The sequence below is a fragment of the Leucoraja erinacea genome, chromosome 7 (genome assembly GCF_028641065.1).
Source record: "Leucoraja erinacea ecotype New England chromosome 7, Leri_hhj_1, whole genome shotgun sequence".
In the NCBI taxonomy this organism is placed as follows: Eukaryota; Metazoa; Chordata; class Chondrichthyes; order Rajiformes; family Rajidae; genus Leucoraja; species Leucoraja erinaceus.
Window position 1 is genome coordinate 21,844,981 of NC_073383.1, and position 20,289 is coordinate 21,865,269.

A 20,289-nucleotide genomic window follows, 5' to 3' on the forward strand; every position below is an offset into this window, starting at 1 on the left:
GAGAATAAACAACGATCCTTGTCAAGGCCCCCGCAATCTCTCTTGCCTTCATCAATAACCTGGAATAGATCTCATCAGGCCCTGGGAACTTATCCACCTTAATGATCTTCAAGAGCCTCAGCACCACCACCTTCTCGATTTCAAACTGCCCTTGCATCATTGTACTTTCCACACTGATCTCGCTGACCTCCAAGTCCTTCTTGGTGAATACAGATGCTAAGTTCTTGAGCACCTCTCCTACATCCTCTGACTCCAAGCATAGATATCCCCCATTATCTCTGAGAGGTTGCCCTCTTGTTTTTGAACATGTGTGTAAAAAGCCTTTGGATTTTCCTTAATCCGACTTGCCTATGACATTTCATGACCCCTTTTGACCCTTCCAATCACCCTCTTAAGTTCTTTCCTACATACTCATAAGTTTTTTTCCTTACAAGTTGTTTCCTCATAAGCCCCGATTGATGCCACCTTCATAGACCTGACATATGTTTTGCTTTTCTTCCTGACCAAGCTTACAACTTCTTTGGTCATCCACAGTTCCTTTACCTTACCTTCATATCTATCCCTCCTCCTTACTGGACCATTCACTCTGATCAGCTGCCCTTTAAACATCTCCCAGCTGGGGACTTGTCCAATAACAACTGCTCCCAATCTACCCTCCCCAGCTCTTGCGTAATGACATTGTAATTTGTTTTTCCCTAATTAAGTACATTTCCCCAACATTACTATCCCTATTTAAAATAATCTTAAAAGGAGTTGTCATCACTATCTCCAGTATGCTCTTTCCCTGTAACACCAGGCAGCTGGCCAGACTTGTTTCCCAATACAAGGTCCAGTATGGTCCCTCGAGTCGGACTATGCACGTACTGTTTAAAGAAACCTCCTTGGATTCACCTAACATTCTGCCTTGTCTAATCCTATTGCACTAAGCAAGTCCCAGTGAATATTGGGGAAGTTAAAGTCATCCACTACAACAACCCTGTGGTTCTTGCATCTGTCCTTAATTTGTCTACATATCTGATCCGCTATTCCCTGCTGGGTATTGGGTGGTCTATAATATCCCATTAGGGTGTTTGCTCCTTTCTAATTTTTGCGCTCAACCTCTAATGCCTCAATTAGATGCACCCTCCAGTACGTCCACTCGAGTGCCACTGTGACACTCTCCCTGATTAGTAAAACAACTCCTTCACCTCTTTTACCTATCTCTCTATCACATCTTTGTGGATGGGAATTTGAGACTAAATGCTGTGTTTTGCTGAGGAAAGCATATTTGGATCAGGTAATGGTTATAATTTAGTCCTCTTTTACATCTTACACTTAGTCCTTTTTTCCTATTTCCATTGTGAAATTCAGTGTTCATACACAACAACAGCATCCTATGTAAACTTGTTACACATTCATATGGTGGAAGAATGTAATTAACACTGATAAATTAAGTTTGGATTCCAACTTTGGATATACGAATTTAAAGTCATAGTATAAATGTGCCCTGTAAATCAATGAGTAAATTTATCATGCCACTATGATCATATATTAAAATCTATCTATCTTATATAACTAAAAGTCTTGTGTTTGTGCCCAAGATGTGTCTCTGTGTCAATCTGGTTAATTCCTATCTTCTTCCAAATGCTAGGCCACAGCCTTCCCATTTTCACACATCCTATTCTCCTTTTTCCCGTGGTGGTGATAAACATCTGCCACCTATTTCTAAAGTTATTCGCGATTAAAGCTTAAAAAATGCCAACTTTAACAAGATTTTTACTGTTAAAATCCTTCCTCCCAGCTTCCAACACACATCGATACTAGTTGCAAGACAGGAACACTGAATTTCACCTCAATGGGATATTTCAACAGGAGGGGGGAGGGCTAATTGGTATTGCAGTTGGAACTGCTGCAGCAGACAGGGGAGGTGCAATTGGAATTTTTTTTTAAAGTCCACTGCTGAGGGAGGCAGGGGAGTGCTGGAATCTTGCGGGAATGGTTTCAGTTGCTTTGGGGGTACGGGTGAGTGGTGGAATCTTGCATTGGGGGGTCTGCACTTGGTCTAGTGTATAATAAAAGTTATAATTTTACAAAATGGTGTTGGTTAGTTTTCTGTTCGTTTTTCCTGTTGGACATTTTCTGAGTGCATTGACTTCAAAAGGATGATATTGACGTTTATTTTTTCCCTTTTATGTGCTTGTGATAATAAACAATGTTAATCAAAGTTGCATGTAGGCCTTGCATAACAATGTCAAACAAAGTTGCATTATGGCCATTTGTTTAGTCGTGTTAACTTATTATCATGGAAGGTATGGTTATACAATACTCTTTTTTGTTTAGTAATGCTGTATACCAGTGTCTTTTCAAAGCTGCTCATGTCATCATTTGTCCTAGTTGACATTATGCTCATTCTTGATTCTATTCCATTGCAAAGCAACTGGTAGATTTATTCATTGTATGACTCCGTCAAACGTGAACTATTTGGTAAAGGGTCCATCAAATGTAAAAGGAGCAGTGAACCTTTTTACTGTAATGTATTGCATAAATATAAATACATCATATATAATGTACATAATATTACTTAAATAGTTTTTTTGTACACGATTATGTGAATATGTACCTGTATTTTTACATTTATTTTTATCTTTAACGCAGGCAAAGCCTTCCACGATAGAAATATTGGAAAAAATTGACAAGGTACCATTTTTTAATTCATCGAATACGGAATTCAAATCTCATTCAGCATTAGTGGAATTTATATTTGGTCAATGATCTGAAATGAAAAAAATGGTAATGATATCCACAAAAATAGCAATTGTCATTAAAATCCCAAAACCCATTTTACTATTATTTTTAGGGGAGGTAATTTGCCAAGTCTTGCTTAAATGTGACTCCACACCCACTAAAATGGTGAACTCTGAAATAACCTAGAAAGCCAATCAAAGTTTTCAAAGGTATTTCATTGTCACATGTTCCAGATCTCTTACATTCTGAATGGGTGGGGGATGGAGGGTGACGGCAGGTGGAGAGATGGTGGGAAAAACGGAAGCACACTGGGACAAGTTGAATCAGTTGTGATCTTATTGAATGACAATACTAGTTCAAGGGACCAATTGAGGTTACTCGCACAGAAGTAAGCTCCACCGCCCGCTGTCCTGTTATCCATTGCCCGCTGACCCACTCTGCTTTAGTATCTTTGCTCTTCAGCTGGTCCCCACACTGTCCGGTCTCCGAGCCAGGTCAAAAATAGGGATAACGAGAATTTCAAAACTAATACCAACTGCTTTTGTGCGCGTCTGTTGACAAGGCAGCATCATTCTTATTCTCTCTATTATTCTCACTTGATCTACAATTGTCACACGCCTCCAAAGCATGGCCCTCTGCAAATTTACATTGAAAGACACGAACCGGACAGTGAATGCCATACAGTCTCGCCCAGCGCAGCAAGTGAGGCCATATCCTGCTCCCGGCGGCAGTCGGAATTTAAGGATTTGCGGGAAGCGACTGACATGAGCGAGGCCTGCGAGCGCAGGAGAGAGGTGTTCAGACAGAGAGCACTGCCAGAGGTGAGCGGGCTGGCAGAAGGCGCTGAGGTGGCGGCCGGTTCCGCTGTCTGGTCCCGAGCTACTTCCCTCACCGGCCACAATGCGGTGGCTCCGCGCCTGGAGTGCCGCGGCAGCGGTGAGTGAGTTGCTGGCATGATCCCCGACCCCCCTCCTTCTCAACACTCCTGCCTGTGCTGACCCGGGCCAGATTCCCCACACGCTGTGAAACAAACTATTTCCCCCCCCACCCCCCCACCCCAGCGGCGCTGTCCTTTTACAGCCGCTTCATCAGCTGGCAGCAATGAGGGATATACTTGGCTATCCCTCCGTACAGTAACATCGTTCTTGATGTTGCTGTACTGAGGAATAGCCAAGTCTATCTTTCTTGGCTAACAACCTAACCTTCGGCCTCCAAGACGCAGGTAAATTTTCGTGCCTTATTTTGGGGTAAAAAATAGGGTCTTCATTGCCGGTATTTAATTTGTGGGGTGTCTTCAAAGCATTTCAGGGAAAGGGAGAGAAGGGCGGAATAAAAGAAATGGGTAACTAGGCCATGGGTAGGGTGAGTGGGAGTGGGTGGTTGATGAGCAGACAGCAGAGCGGAAAGGGGCAGGGTGATTGCAGTGTTGGGTGAAGGTCGGAGAAATGTGTGCGCACCGAATTGGGTGGTGGGGTTAGGCGGTTAGAACCTAAAATTGGTGAATTTGGTGTTCATCCCGTTTGATTGTATATCGGCCACCCAAGCAGAATATAAGATGCTGTTCCTCCCGTTTGTGTGTGGCCCTGATCTGGCAATGGCCAGGGACAGAGGTCGTTATGAATGAATGTATGAATAAGTTTATTGGCCAAGTATGAACACATACAAGGAATTTGCCTTGGTGCTGTGCTCCCAACCATTAAAAATAAGACATAAAACATTAAAACATTAAGAATAAAACATTACAGTTTAAACATATGAATGAAATAAAATACCAGAGCAAACGGAGGCTAAAGGAAGGGTGTTAAAGGAAGGGGGTTAAAATGGTAAGCAACCAGGAGCTCTCGCAGGCCTTGTTGGAGAGGGTCCAAGTGTTCAGTGAAACGGCACCTAGTCTATGTTTGGTGTTGACAATATAAGGAGGCCACATCAGGAGCACCGAATGCAATAGGTGTATTTGGAAGAGGTGCAAGTGAACGTCTGTCTCATCTGTAGAGCTGCTGGTGTCCCTGGAAGGAAGTGAGGGAGCAGGTATAGGGACAGGTGTTATAACTCCCAACTGGACATCAGGGGAAATGAAAGGTGTGGGATAATTGTATCAAAGGTCTGTGAGAAGTCAAGAACAATGAAAGGTATTTGCTCAACATGGTTGGGGAATCTAATTGATGACCATATGATCGTTTTGGTGCTGTGGTGAGGCCAAAAAGCTGATTGTATATGTTGCAATAATGGGAGGTATTTTACAAGATTACATTTTCAATATCCGTACAATGGCAGGAATGTTGAAGTCACTTTACTGTGTTCGCATTGAGTGTTTCTTTATTGAGAAATGATGGTAGAACTGAGGACAGACAAAAATGCTGGAGAAACTCAGCAGGTGAGGCAGCATCTATGGAGCGAAGAAATCGGTGAGGACAATGGGCGATAGGAGAGGATATAATGTACAGTGCATTCAGAAAGTATTCCAACCCCTTCACCTTTTCCACATTTTGTTATGTTACAGCCTTATTCTAAAATGGATTAAATTCTTTTTTTAATTATCAATCTACACACAATACCCCATAATAAATAAGCGAAAACAGGTGTTTAGAAATTTTTGAAAACGTAAATAAAAAGAATTAACTGAAATATCACATTTACATAAGTATTCAGACCCTTTACCCAGTACTTTGTTGAGGCATCTTTGGCAGCAATTACAGCCTCAAGTCTTCTTGGGTATGGCGCTACAAGCTTGGCCTGTATTTGGGTAAATTTTCAAATGTTTCTCTGCAGATTTTCTCAGGCTCTGTCAGGTTGGATGCACAGCTATTTTCATGTCCCTCCAGAGCTGTTCGATCGGGTTCAAGACCGGGCTCTGGCTGGGCCACTCAAGGTCATTCAGAAACTTGTCATGAAGCCACTCCTGCGTTGTCTTGGCTGTGTGCTTAGGGTCACCAGTCTCCAGGTGTGAACCTCCACCCCAGTGTGAGGTCCTGAATGCTCTGGAGCAGGTTTTCATCAAGGATCTCTCTATACTTTGCTCCTTTCATCTTTCCCTCGATCTTGACTAGTCTCCAAGTTCCAGCCGCTGAAAAACATCCCCACAGCATGATGCTACCACCACCGTGCATCACCTTGGGTATGGTATTGGCCAGGTGATGAGCGGTGCCTGGTTTCCTCCAGACGTGACGCTTGCCATTCAGGCCAAAGTGTTCTATCTTGGTTTCATCATACCAGAGAATCTTGTTTCTCATGATCTGAGAGTCCTTTACGTGCCTTTTGGCAAACTCCAAGCGGGCTGTCATGTGCCTTTTACTGAGAAGTGGCTTCCGTCTGGCCACTCTGCCATAAAGGCCTGATTGGTGGAGTGCTGCTGATATAGTTGTCCTTCTGAAAGGTTCTCCCGTTTCCACAGAGGAACTGTGGGGCTCTGTCAGAGTGACCATCGGGTTCTTGGTCACCTCCCTGACCAAGACCCTTCTCCCCCGATTGTTCAGTGTGGCTGGGCGGCCAGCTCTATGAAGAGTCCGGGTGGTTCCAACGTTCTTCCATTAAAGAATGACGGCAGCCACTGTGCTCTTTTCTGGACCTGTAATACTGCAGAAATTATTTTATACCCTTCCCCAGATCTGTGTCTCGACACAATCCTGTCTCGGAGGTCTACGGACATTTCCTTCATCTTCATGGCTTGGTTTTTGCTCTGACATCCACTCAACCATGGGACCTTATTTCGACGGGGTGGAAGATTGCAACCTTCACATAGTCCGCCCTGTTTCGACGAATGCAATCAGCCCTTCATGCACAATCAAATAAGATCAAATAGAACAAGTTGTCCTCCAACTTTAGGCTGTGCACGCCATACGCAAGAAGAAGAAGACAGGTGTGTGCCTTTCCAAATTGTGTCCGATCAAATTAATTTACCACTGGTGGACTCCAATGAAGGTGAAGAAACATCTCCAGGATAATCAATGGAAGCAGGATGAACCTAAGCTCAATTTTGAGTGTCATAGCAATGGATCTGAATACTTATGCAAATAATTCTAAACATCTGTTTTCGCTTTTTTATTATGGGGTATTGTGTGTTGATTGATGATAAAAAAAAAAAAAGAATTTAATCTGTTTTAGAATAAGGCGGCAACTTTACAAAATGTGGAAAAATTGAACGGTTCTGAATACTTTCTGAATGCACTGTGTTTGTGGGAGTACAGAAGTGGTCAATTCTTAATTTACTCATAGGTGAGAGGAAAGTGCTGCATCAGAAATTGAAGAAAGAAAATAATTCCTATCTTGGACACTAAACCTTGATGGGAATTTGGAAGACAAAGGGAAGGAAGAATACAGTTAAAGCCAGCTGAGCAATCACAGTTATAATGATCAAGCCCATACACTTCTCACACTTGCGGGAAGCCAAGCAAGACTTGATTCCTAATCGTAAAGAAAAGAAACGTGAATATTTTTCCATTCTGGATTAGTCCAAAAGAAGGGAGGAGCTGCACCAAATAGAGGGTCTTGATGTAGTTCTGCCAGAACTAATGATGAATGTCTAGCGTTTGCCTGTTTAAATTGAGGTTTGTGCCCAGTGGGCGTAATGTGTAGACTAATCAAGAATGTTTGCCCTTGAAATCTTGCCCAAGTAAGGGGAATGTAAGGTTACACAGAAAAGCTGGAGAAACTCAGCGGGTGCAGCAGCATCTATGGAGCGAAGGAAATAGGCAACGTTTCGGGCCGAAACCCTTCTTCAGACTCCAGCCTCCAGCTTTTCTGTGTAACCTTCGATTCTCCAGCATCTGCAGTTCCCTCTTAAACAAGGGGAATGTAAGGACTGTTTAGAGAAATATCCACATTATATTTTAAGAGGATTAATAAATATATATATATATTTATATTTATATATATATATATATATATATATATATATATATTTTTGTCCTCCCCCCCCCCCCCCCCCCCCCCCCCCCCCCCCCCCCCCCCCCCCCCCTCCCCCCTCACCTTATACTAGTCCGACCCTGCCCACATTTGGTTTATATACATCTAAACCTTCCCTATTTATGTACTTGTCCAAATGTCTTTCAAATATTCTCATAGTACTTGCCTCCTCTGGCAGTTCGCCCCATATACCCAGTGTGGAGAAAGTTGCCCCTCAGATTCCTATTAAATCTTTCCCTCACTAATTGAATATATGTCCCCTGATTTCCCCTATTCTGGGTTAAAGATTCTGTGCATTTATCCTATCAATTCCCCTCATGGTCTTATACGCCGCGACAAGATCATCCCTCATCCTCCTGTGCTCCAAGAAATAAAGTCCTAGCCTGCTTACTTCTCCCTATTGCTCAGATTCTCAAGTCCTGGCAAGATCCTTGTAAGATAGTAGTGTAGGAATTCCAGCAATGATTTCACACTTCATTGCAGCGGTACTGTTTTGAGTCCTCCAAGGATTTACCTTTTGCTTAAAAATGGATTAATGTTGTGTCAGCATCCTCCAAAGACATTTCAGGTTTCACGTGTACATTACTGATCTCACCTCTGCCTCGCTACTTCCACTCTGGATCACGCTAATGTCTTAGATTTGTCATCCTGTTTATCTGTTGTGTTGAGGGAGCGGTTATTTCTTCAAACTAAATGGAGGAAGACGAAAGTTATTGTTTTTGATCCCTGCCAGAAACATAGCTCCCTGGCCTCCATTCCCATACCAGGAAATCTATAAAGCTAAGTCAGATTGCTTGTGTTTTGTTTTGTAGAGCTTTATTTTACGTGCATGTTTGCTCCACGGAGGCAGACTATTTCCTCTAATGTAATATCATTTGGTCTACTATTGACTCGGTTCATGTTCTGCTGAAGCAGTCTCCCATGCCTTCAACTCTGGACTGTGCTATGACAATGGTCTCCTGGCCAGCCTCACAGTTTCTATCCTGTATAAAATTGTGTTTATTCAAAGCTTCGAAGATTGGACCTGAGTTTGCAATAAGGCTCATTTAACAGTCATGCCTGTGCATGCCAATCTATGCTTGGACTATTCATCAATTTTAAAATCTTAATGTTGACCCAATCCATGTTCACATTCATGTCCCAGACCCTCACACGATGACTACTTCCAGCTTTGCAAGGTACTTCGATATCAATGATTCTCTAATAATGTCCCTTGTGCGCGCTTAATTTAACTTGTTCCACATTTGAAGACCTAAGCTGCTCTTGGATTAATGTTCTATACTTTTATCCCTAATATGTATCCCACAGTCCTTTTCCATTCGTGCACCACCCCTCACCTCTCTGCATCCTTGCTCATAGATGTAATTTCTAATCTGATTAAAACAGTAAATATAGGTTTGAGAAGCTAGATTGCCAAATGTTGTGATGTATAATATTTTAACAGTGATAGGAAATTATCTTCTATTAGTAATGTTTAGTATATTTGACAGCAAGCGGTGAAACTGCTTAAATGTAATAGGACTTTTTGCCACCAACAAAGATGTCAGTTAATACCTCTGCGCATATTGCACTTTGATTCAGACGTCGGAATTGAACATTTGATATCGAGTACAATAAACTAAATTTAACTGTTTCTATTTATAGGAAATAAATACATTAGAAGAATTCAAGGAAAAGAATCAAAGACTTCAAAAGATCTGGATTGGAAGACTGGTACTCTATTCATCCACAATTTATATCATAGCTTTTATAATTGTGTACATGTGGTGTTTTCCGGAAGAATGGACTGCACGACTAACCTTGGCGCTTCCAGGATTTTTATTTCCTTTATTGTAAGTAATTATATTATCAGTTCAACTAAGTTGAAGAAAGTCTCTGGATTGTCTGCCTCTTTTTTTTATTGCTGCTGCTTAGAATGATTGAAAGAGATAATTTTATTTTGCACTAATATAAATATGCATATTACACATAAGTGACTAACTGATAATTGAAGAGTTCATTAAAGTATTGTTTAAACCAAACCAGTTTTAAATAAAATGAAATATCATTATCTGCACCCGAGTCAAACATTAGATTCTTATTATTGCTCTTTTTTAAATCATAGTTGCCCAGTAATGCACATTTAAGATGATTACATAAGATGCAATAGGCTAATGTATTCCTAACTTGACACTGTTGAGCCTTTAAAACAAGATTGCAGTATTCTGTGTGTTATTATAGCTGATACAATTGGTAAAAAAGTTTATCACATGGTTCCGTGTAAGACTGCATAAAAATTTGTGAACACTGCTCAGTCCATCACCGCCTCTGATCTCTCCATCATCAAAGGGATTTATCGGAGTCGCTGACTCAAAAAGGCAGCCAGCATCATCAGAGACCCACATCACAGTGGCCACACACTCATTTCCCTCCTGCCATCGGGAAGAAGGTGCAGGAGCCTGAAAATTGTAACGTTCAGGAACAGCTTCTTCCCTGCAGCCATCATGCTATTAAACTACAACCTCAAATAAGCTCTGAACTACAATAGACTAATTAATATTATTATTGTTATTATAGCACTACTATTGTCTGGTTTTTGTATGTACATATGTGTGTGCACATGTATGTGTGTGTGTGTGTGTGTGTACGTATATGTATAAATGCGCGTGTGTGTATATATATCTTCTATACTATTACTAAAACTCTCATCTTGACCACTTCCGGTCTGCGTTGTAATTAAATTTGCGCAAAAACAATCCCCCCATAGTGCTACGTTTTTTCGGGGGGAAAAAAACCTGAGTGAGACGTGAGGCAGGACGGGATGCTCCGGGAGGGAGGGGCACTCCAGCGTACTCGCGTGACGACGCTGCCGATGCCCGACGGGGAGGGTGGTGCCGGAGCTGGAGCGAAAAGCCGAGCCCGGGGCCAAAAATGAAGTTGCTGCTGGACCCATGGACATGTCCGGGGTCAGGGCCGAGCCCACTGGAGCCCAGGCGGTGGCCGAGCTGACGGCTGGGATCTACAGCCAGTGCCGGGCCGAGCACGAGAACCAGGCCGAGTTCCAGGCCCTGGCGCTGCTCTATGACCTGGGTAGGTCCTGGGGCAGGGAATGGGAGTGAGGGGAGAAGGATGAGGGAATGAGAAGAAGGGAGATAGAGTGGGATGGTATGGGGGGGGGGGGGGACATGCTGCTCTCCCACACATCTCTCCCCATCCCCCTCCCTCATCCCCTTCCCTGCTCTCTTTTCCCTCCAAAATCTGTCATGTTTCCTCCTCCTCCTCTCCCCTCCCTCTCCTCTTCTCACCCCCCCCCCGCCCCCCCCCCCCCCCCCCCCCCCACCCCCACCTGTGAGTTTGGGGGGTGGTTAATTTGAGTGTGTGATGCCGCAGCCCCTACTCCCCCCCCCCCCCCCCCCCCCCCCCCCCCCCCCCCCCCCCCCCCGCAAACGCTGATGGGGAAACAGACCCAACGGGTCTGCACTTGGTCTAGTATCTATTAAGTCTCTCCTATGATGTTCCAGAGAAAACAATTCCAGTCTAATAAACCTCACTGTAGCTGAAACCATCAAATCCAGGCAGCATTCTGCATCTTCTCCAAAACCTCCACTTTTTTCTATAATGGGGCGACCAGAATTGCAAGCCAAAGTCATATAGAGCTGCATCATGACGTCTTTACTCGTATTCAATGCCCCTAACAATGAAGGCAATACAGAGAGTCGGTCGGTGGGGGCAAGCCAGCGCCCTGTCAGCAGCGTGTCCGTTTTTTTCTACTTTTTTTGTTTTTTTATTATGTTTTACAGTATGTTTTTGATGTTTCTCGGTGTGTTTTGTGTGTGTGGGGGGGTGAGGGGGAAACCGCTTTGGTCGCCTCCTCCACGGAGAGGTGACTTTTTCCAGGTCGCCTCCCCGTGGCCTAACAACAAGGATCGGTGCGGTCATTCCCGGAGACGCGCCAGGGGCTTCAGCTGCGGGCGCAGTGCGGACTCGGCGTGGAGCAGGCGAGCCCTCGCTGGAGGGAAGCGCTCCGTTTCGCTGGCCCGCGGCAGCCTGAAGCCGCGGTCTGCAGAGCTCCAGCTGGTGTGCCGTCTGCAGCCCGGGATCCCTCGTGGGGGGACCCGGGAGGGAGAAGAAGCTCCGAATGCCGGCCCGCGGCCAACTTCTACCGCGGGCCCGGCGTGGACTTACCATCACCCCTGGAGGGGAGCTTCGATCGCCGGCCCTGCAGTCTGCGGTGCTTCTGATTGCGGCGCGAATTTTAAATCTTCGACCACCGGCCTGTGGCCCACACCAGCCTGAAGCCGCAGTCTCCGGTGGGGAAGAGCCGATCCTGGACTTGCGTTGACTTTCACCGTGTCCTTTATCATCTGGACGACGGCTGCGGAGGGTTGAGGTCCCGACCACGGGGGAAAATGGAGGAGGACTGGCCAATTTCTGTGTCTTCCACCACAGTGATGTATGCTGTGGTGGATGTTTGTGTTAAATTTTTATTGTGTTTGTGTGTTCTTTATCATTGTACCACTGCTGACAAATTCATCTCACTTGCACTTTATGTGCAATGTGACGAATAAAACTGATCGATGGATTGAAGCATCCATACGCCTTCTTAACCACCCTATCTACTTTTGTTGCTGCCTTCAGTGAGCTATGAATTTGTACTCCAACATTCCTCTGCTTGATGCTTCTCATCTCATGTCTTTACATGGTTATCAATGTTTATGGATTGAGTTTGAACTAACTTTTTTTGACGATGGTTATGTTAGAGGAAGGCAGCTCCCGGTGTCATAATGGCCTTTGTCCAAGTAGGGACAAAACAAGTGGATAGTATCTACCCTTGATTTCTAGGTAGAGTTTACTGAGTGAGTTGCCAAGGAGGAAGCATGGAAGGGTAGTGGGAATTGGGGAATTTGCTCCATTAGCTGAAGTTATAACTGGAAAAAAGGAAGATGATTGCAAAAGGTTAATCATTAGAGCCACATTGCTGCATGAGCTGCTTCAGGCCCACTTATCTTCAGTTTCGCCACAATAACCTTTCCTGTCATATGACCAGTATTCTGTTGATTGCGGCATTTGTCTCTATTTTTGGTTCCACGCCTAATGAAGCAAGAACTGAACAATGTTTCAATCCTGAGCAGGAGTGCCTAGTAACACTTTTACCATACAAGTGTACAAAATAATAATATTAACCACCTCTCCTTGATATTTGGCATCAGTTGTCAACATCCTGCGATCATCATTGATGAACTTAACAAGAGCAGCCACACCAATATTCACACTACATGAGCAGGCTAGGGTTCTGTGACTCACATCCCCGCTCCCCAAAGTAATTCCATCATCTACAAGGTATAATCAACTGGTGCAATGAGGTGCGCTCATTGAATTCGGTTCCAATGTTTGACATCATTCTAGTCAATCTTATTAGCAACCCACCCATCACCTTAAATACTTATTCTCTTCATCATTGGGAAACACAACAGTGGATGTCATTTATGGACATGTTGCAGCAACTACTCAAAGTTGTGTTTTGTCTGGCACCTTGTAAACTCATGTATTCTGCCAGCTAGAAAAAGTAAAGACAGCAGGTGCATAGAAATACAAACCATGCCAAGCTAATTTGCAGGAAAGACATATGATTTATTTCTTTCATTGCCATCAGTCATACTGCTGGAACAACATTTCTGGTATTCCTTGATATAGAGTGATTCAGGAATGCACCTCAGCATCACCTTTTGGAAGGTACTCAATCGGTGATGAGCAATATATTTTGGATTTTTCCAGATTTTTCCATATGTTCTGAAAAAGTTAAACAAAAATCAAACAATACGATTTAGTGTGCAGATTATTCACTGTAACTAAAATATGTCTGGTACAATGAACCTTTTTCTAACGTAGTAATGAACAGGACTAATGTATAATTTCCAACAGCTTTTTGTAATCTTTTTGAATTAACATTTTCGCTGCAGACTGTAGAAAGGCATTGTTTTTAATTGGAGTTCATTAGAATCTATCTGGCAAGGCAGCTTTAATCTTGTGTTTCACAAATAAATCAAGATCTTTACCATAAAGTGTCATGGATGTTTGGCAATTTAGCTGTTTAGGCTTCTTATCTACATGAATAGCTAATGTACTAGAAGATTAGCAGAATTCTCCCCAGTGAAAACTATTTCCATCACCTTCAAGAAGTGGTAATTTACCATTATTCCTGCTCTCTAGTTCACTGAGAAGAGGACGTATTTTCCATGGGTTTAATAGCCGCAGCTACTGGCTTTATTAGCTTGAAGTTCAAAGTTATATTTCCCACCATTTAACTGTAGTTATGACTTTTGGAAAGCACTGAATGGTGCATATGTGGGTTCCCTCTTAACCTTAATAGAGGCATTCTTTAAATAATTGCCCTTTTACAACCCATGTTGATTTTTGGTTTATTACCTTGAATTTATCTCAGCTGCCTGTTAATAAAAAGCTGCTATGTTTTTATAATGACACTAGACTAAGTGGGACCCATTGGGTCCCTGTCACACTGGAGGCCTGGTCCCCCAACACAACCCGTTCCCCAAAGCAATATTCCACCACTCACCCATAGCCCCCAACTATGCAGGCGCGCTCATTTCCTTTCATCCCCTGGCACCCTCTCCCCCTCCCCTTTATCCTCCCTCTTCTTTCCCCTCTCTGCCTCCCCTCGCCAGTCGCTCCTTCGCTCTCCTTTCCCCTATCCTCAGTCACAACCCCCTTCCTTCCCTCCCTCCCTCCCTCCCTCCCTAACTTCCTCCCACCCTATCCCCCACTTCTCACCTCCCCCTATTCCCTCCTCACCTCCCTCACTGCCCTCCTCACCCTCTATTCCCCACTCCTACCCCCTCCAGACCAGCCCCTCCTCCCTATTCCCCCCCCCCCTCCTCCCCCCCCTCTCCCTCCTCTCCTCCTCCCCGACTTTCCCCCCCCTCTCTGTCCCTACCCCCTCCTCCCCCCTCAATCCCCCCCACTCTCCCTCCTCACTTCCCCGGGATCGCGAGGGTGCCGCTCCTTTCCCTCCTTGTGTGCCTCTCACCTCTCCCTCCCTCTCCTTTCCCCTACCCCTCAGTCACTCCCTCCCTCCCTCCATAACTCTTCTCCCCTCCCCTACCCTTGTTCTATCCCTCAACCCCCCCCCCCACCTCCCCATCCCTCTATCCCTCCTCACCTTCCCCCACTGCCCTCCTCTCCCTCTATTACCCACTCACTATCTCCCCCACTCCTCTCCCTCCTCCCCCACTTTCCCCCCCTTTCTGTCCCCTACCCCCTCAATCCCTCCCCCCCCCCCCCCCCCCCCCCACTCTCCCTCCTCACCTCCACAGGTCCCCCTCCTCCCTCCCTACCCCCCCCCCCCCCCCTCTATTCCCCCTTCTCCCCCACTCTCCCCCCTCACCTCCCCCACTTTCTCCCCCCCCCAAATTCTCCCTCCTCACCTCCCCAGGATCTCGAGGTTGCCTCTCCTTTCCCCTGGAGCAGCGGCGCCTACGGCCGTGGCCCGCAGCTGTGACCCGCGGCGGCTATGACCGTCCCCTCCAGCCAACTGGCTGCGTGGCTGTAACCGTGCAACGTTGGGCAAAGCTGGGCGAGGCGGGGGCCGCCGGTGAATGACAGGACAGGAGATCATTCTGCGTGCCGGTCACTGATGGGAGAAGAGACCAGTCTGTGCATGTGCGGTTTTAAGATTTTCAAACCTTAATAACTTTGAAACTGTACCAGCGATTGGAACAAAACTTGGTGCACTTGAGCACAGGAGAATGGTAAGGTGGCGAAATCGTGTACCGTTTTTGCGCAAAGAGAAAGAAATGCAAACCGGAAGAGCACACGATCAGAGTTTTAGTTATAGATCGATAGATATATGTTAAGCTAATTGGTTCCCCACCCTTTTTTTTCGAACAATGGAGTTAAAATTTACAACCTCCAGTTGAGTAGCAGTTTTCCTGAATCTGCGGACTATTGGCAAATAAAAGCCAAATAATCAATTATCTGGACTACACTTCTACCCACCCTGCTTCCTGTAAGGACTCCATCCCCTACTCCCAATTCCTCCGTCTACGCCGTATCTGCTCCACGGATGAGGCGTTCCACACCAGGACATCTGAAATGTCCTCACTATTCAGGGGAACGGGGGTTCCCCTCCTCCACCATAAATGAGGCTCGCACCAGGGTCTCTTCCATACCCCGCAACACTGCTCTCTCTCCCCATCCCCGCACTCGCAACAAGGGCCGAGTCCCCCTAGTCCTCACCTTTCACCCCACCAGCCATCACATACAAAAAATAATCCTCCGTCAGTTTCGCCACCTCCAACGTGACCCCACTACTGGCCACATCTTCCCATCTCCCCCCATATCTGCCTTCCGCAAAGACCGCTCCCCTCCCTCCATAACTCCCTTGTCAATTCTTCCCCTTCCCTCTCGGTCCACCCCCCCCCCGGGCACTTTCCCTTGCGGCCGCAGCAGATGCAACACTTGTCCCTTTACCTCCCCCCTCAACTCCTTTCAGGGACCCAAGCAATCGTTCCAGGTGCGACAGAGGTTTACCTGCATCTCTTCCAACCTCATCTATTGCGTCCGCTGCTCTAGATGTCAGCAGATCTATATCGGTGAGACCAAGCGGAGGTTGGGCGATCGTTTCGCCGAACACCTCCGCTCGGTCCGCAATAACCAAGCTGACCTCCCCGGTGGCTCAGCACTTCAACTCCCCCTCCCACTCCATCTCCGACCTCTCTGTCCTGGGTCTCCTCCATGGCCACAGCGAGCAGCACCGGAAATTGGAGGAACAGCACCTCATATTCCGTTTGGGGAGTCTGCATCCCGGGGGCATGAACATCGACTTCTCCCAATTCTGTTAGTCCTTGCTGTCTCCTCCCCTTCCTCAGCTCCCCTGCTGTCTCCTCCCACCCTCCAGCCTTCCGGCTACTCCTCCTTTTCCCTTTCTTGTCCCCACCCACCCCCACCCCTGATCAGTCTGAAGAAGGGTTTCGGCCCGAAACGTTGCCTATTTCCTTCGCTCCATAGATGCTGCTGCACCCGCTGAGTTTCTCCAGCTTTTCTGTGTAACCTAATCAATTATCTCGCCACCTCGCTGTTTAAATTTCCAGTTTATGAGATAGGGTTGAAAATGTGACCCTATTGTCTCACTGTTTCATCTTGACATTTTCAAATCTTCTGATGACACAGGCAGTCAATTGATAGCCCATAAAATAATCACAAAAAGCTGGAGTAACTCAGTGGGACGTCACCCATTCCTTCTCTCCAGAGATGCTGCCTGTCCCACTGACTTTTTGTCTATCTTCGGTTTAAACCAGCATCTGCAGTTCCTTCTTACACATCTTGCCCATAAAATTATAACGGAAAACTCTGGAGGTCAGTTCATTATGAAGTAAAATACAAATCATTACATGAATGTATCTGTGTAGGAAAGAACTGTAGATGCTGGTTGAAACTGAAGATAGACTCAAAGCTGGGGAACTCAGCGGATCCGACAGCATCTCTTTTCTCCAGAGATGCTGTCTGACCCGCTGAGTGACCACAGCTTTTTGCATCTTACTGGGTACTTATTTTAAGACCACTGTCTGAATACATCAGGACCAGTGACTTGTTAGCCTGCATATTTATAAGATACTGTTCAATCTAATGTTTCTTTCCGAAGAATTATGTGCATTTAAATTAAGAGGAAAGTTATTAAGAGGAAAGTTATATTGCAGTGAATTACAATTTATGGTTTAAATTTGTTTTTAATGACTGATCTTTTCACTCCATTTGTATTTATATGCATGTGTCATGTTGCTTCTGTTTTGTTTTTAGGGTCTGGTTAATAAGGAAAGTTTTGATTTGGTTATTTTGCCGAAGAACTGAAAAGAACAGTGAGTTTTTCTTGGATCTTTGTACATTGCTTTAAAAAATGCAAAATGATGTGTAACAATATATTTGCCATCTGTTATATTTGTAAACTATGACTAACGCTCAACATTTCATTACAGGTGAAGCTCTCGAAGATTTAAAAATCCAAAGAAAGAAAATAGTAAGTAACACTAAAATGATTTTCTATTCTTTAATCTTCCTTTAAAACAATGTTATTTGGAGGCATTTGCTGTCCTCATTACCAATTTAGTGGTGATTAAACACGGAAAGCCTTTGGAAGTTTATAATAAATTTTCTTGTTAATCTCCAGTGTCTGGGCAAGAAACTGCAACCTAAACAGTGCTTTAGCAATTATACAAGTAAATATGTGGATTTGTACATAGAAAGCTTTACAGATTCTTAACTCCTTTAAAAATGCTTGCCTTGACCCGAGCAGGAATTATCCTGCTAATAGGCTGTGATAATTAACTTGCTCTGACACATTAGGTTATCTTGGAGATATTTGCAGCCACGACTCCCCGTAAAGGCAAACAAATCAATTCAACAGTGAAGCAAGATAAAGTGGACTAAACAAAAGCTGGAAAGTTTAGAACATTTATCATTTAAAAAAAAAAAAAAGAAAAAAAAAAAAAAAAAGCAAAGAAAATCACAATGCAACGAGTCTTGAATATTTTTTTTTTACTATAACAGATTTTCTTTTTCATTTGAATTGATCTGAAATTTGAGAGGAATAGTGATTAAAAATAAATACATTGGAGGGAAAAAAGCTAAGTGTTCAACTCATCGATGGTTGATTTTTTTCTGTTGGATTGATCCTTTGGTAATTTAATATGGAATAATGTTGGTCAAATAACAGATATGTACTTCTGGTTCCTTTTATTACATTGTTTATCATCTCATTCATCTTAAATTTGTAATATTAATCATTGTCAATATTGCATTTGCCACATGCACGTAAAATGCACAGCTTTCATGTTCATCTTATAAACTGCAAAATCTGTTTCAAGAACGATAGGAATGACTGAATATTCTGCATTAGTGGAATTATTTCGTTGGATCGATTCACTTAGTACTTAGATACTGCTCGCATAAAACTAGTTAACCCAATTAGGTCTTGGATATTACTTAAGTACTAGTGTAATAGCTTTGATGGATTGTAGATAGTTAGATTTATGGTATTATACAACATTGAATTGGGCTTTTCAGTCCAATCTGTTCATGCTGACCAAGATGCCCATCCATGCTAATCCGATTTGCCTGCATTTGTCATGCATCCTTCAAAACCTTTTAATATCAATGTACCTGTTGTCATGTGTTTTAAGCCTTGTAATTGCACCTGCATCCATTATCTTCTCTGATGGCTCATTCTATGTAACAACCACATGTATGGGGCAAATCCTCCCCCTCCAATTATTTTTAAATCATTCCCCTCTCACCTTAAATGTATTGGCGCCCTCTAATTTTAAACTCTCATATTCTTGTAAAAAATACCATGACTCTCTCCCCTATCTAAATAAATTTATATGTTAGATTATCACATCACTGCCTCCTCATTTCTCCTTGTAACTCGAACCTTCCAGTCCAGGCAACATTCCCTCATGCCTTTGTAGATGGGGCACTTACTCATGTATCCGCTGTGTCCTGCCGTTCTCTTCATGCCCAGACAGAACAACGTTAGACTTCTCCAGGTGCTCGCTTTCCACCTAACCACATTCAACACATTGTGTAGGAAGGAACTGCAGATGCTGGTCTATATATAGCGAAGATAGGCACAAAATTCTGCAGTAACTCTGCAGGTCAGACAGCATCTCTGGGGAAAAGAAATAGGTGATGTTTCAGGTCGGAACCCATCTTGAGACTGAGAAGTCTGAAGAAGGATGTGTTCACATCCAACAGAACATTCTGAGGTGTTCCTGCCACCTTCAACTTAATCCCACTGAAGATGAATAGATAACAGAACCAAAATTTCTCCCGGCCTCCCCCTCTCCCCGCCTGCCCCTCTCCCCGCTTCTCATTCCCATACCAACCTTTTTGTCATTGACCTCCTCCATTGCCAGAAGTCAAGAGTCAAGTCAAGAGTGATTTTTTGTCATATGTCCCAGATAGAACAATGAAATTCCTACTTGCTACAGCACAACAGAATATGTAAACATAGTACATAACGGGAGAGAAAAAAAAAGTTCAGTGTGTGTATACACACATACTCAATAAACAACCACTTACAGTGCAATTATAATAATAAGTCACTTGTGGTTCAGAGCTTATTTGATGTCGTGTTTAATAGCCTGATGGCTGAAGGGAAGAAGCTGAACGTTAGTTCCCTGAACGTTACAGTTTTCTGTCTCTTGTACCTTCTTCAGGATGGCAATGGTGATTGTGTGGCCAGGATGATGTGGGTCTCTGATGATGCTGGCTGTCTTTTTGAGGCAGCGACTTCGATAAATCCCTTCGATGGTGGGGAGGTCTGGGCAGTGGTCACATCTTTTTGCAGGCTTTTCCGCTCCTGGGCGTTCAAGTTGCCGAACCAAGCCATGGTGCAACCAGTCAATATGTTCTCTACTGTGCACCTGTAGATGATCAAGAGGATCTTCGACATACCGAATCTCCATAATCTTCTCAGGAAGTAGAGGCGCTGATGTGCTTTCTTTATAATTGCATCAGTGTGCTGGGTCCCGGAAAGATCTTTGGAAATGAGCATACCCAAGAATTTGAAGTTTTTGACTCTCCACCATCGTCCCATTGATATAGCAGCTTGTATTCCACTTGGGTATCGTACAACCCAAAGGTATGAGCATTAAATTCTCCAATGTTAAG

At 44.3% G+C, this 20,289-nt stretch overlaps 1 protein-coding gene across 2 annotated transcripts in view; it reads left to right on the forward strand.

Annotated features, from left to right (window-relative positions):
* Nucleotides 1-20,289, forward strand: part of lnpa (limb and neural patterns a) — a 99,924-nt gene that overhangs the window by 24,069 nt on the left and 55,566 nt on the right. For both annotated transcript variants that reach the window (XM_055637926.1, XM_055637927.1), the window contains exons 3-6: nucleotides 2,635-2,676; nucleotides 9,271-9,458; nucleotides 17,419-17,477; nucleotides 17,595-17,635. In XM_055637926.1, the coding sequence (XP_055493901.1) occupies nucleotides 2,635-2,676; nucleotides 9,271-9,458; nucleotides 17,419-17,477; nucleotides 17,595-17,635 (330 nt within the window). The remainder of the gene's footprint in view (nucleotides 1-2,634; nucleotides 2,677-9,270; nucleotides 9,459-17,418; nucleotides 17,478-17,594; nucleotides 17,636-20,289) is intronic.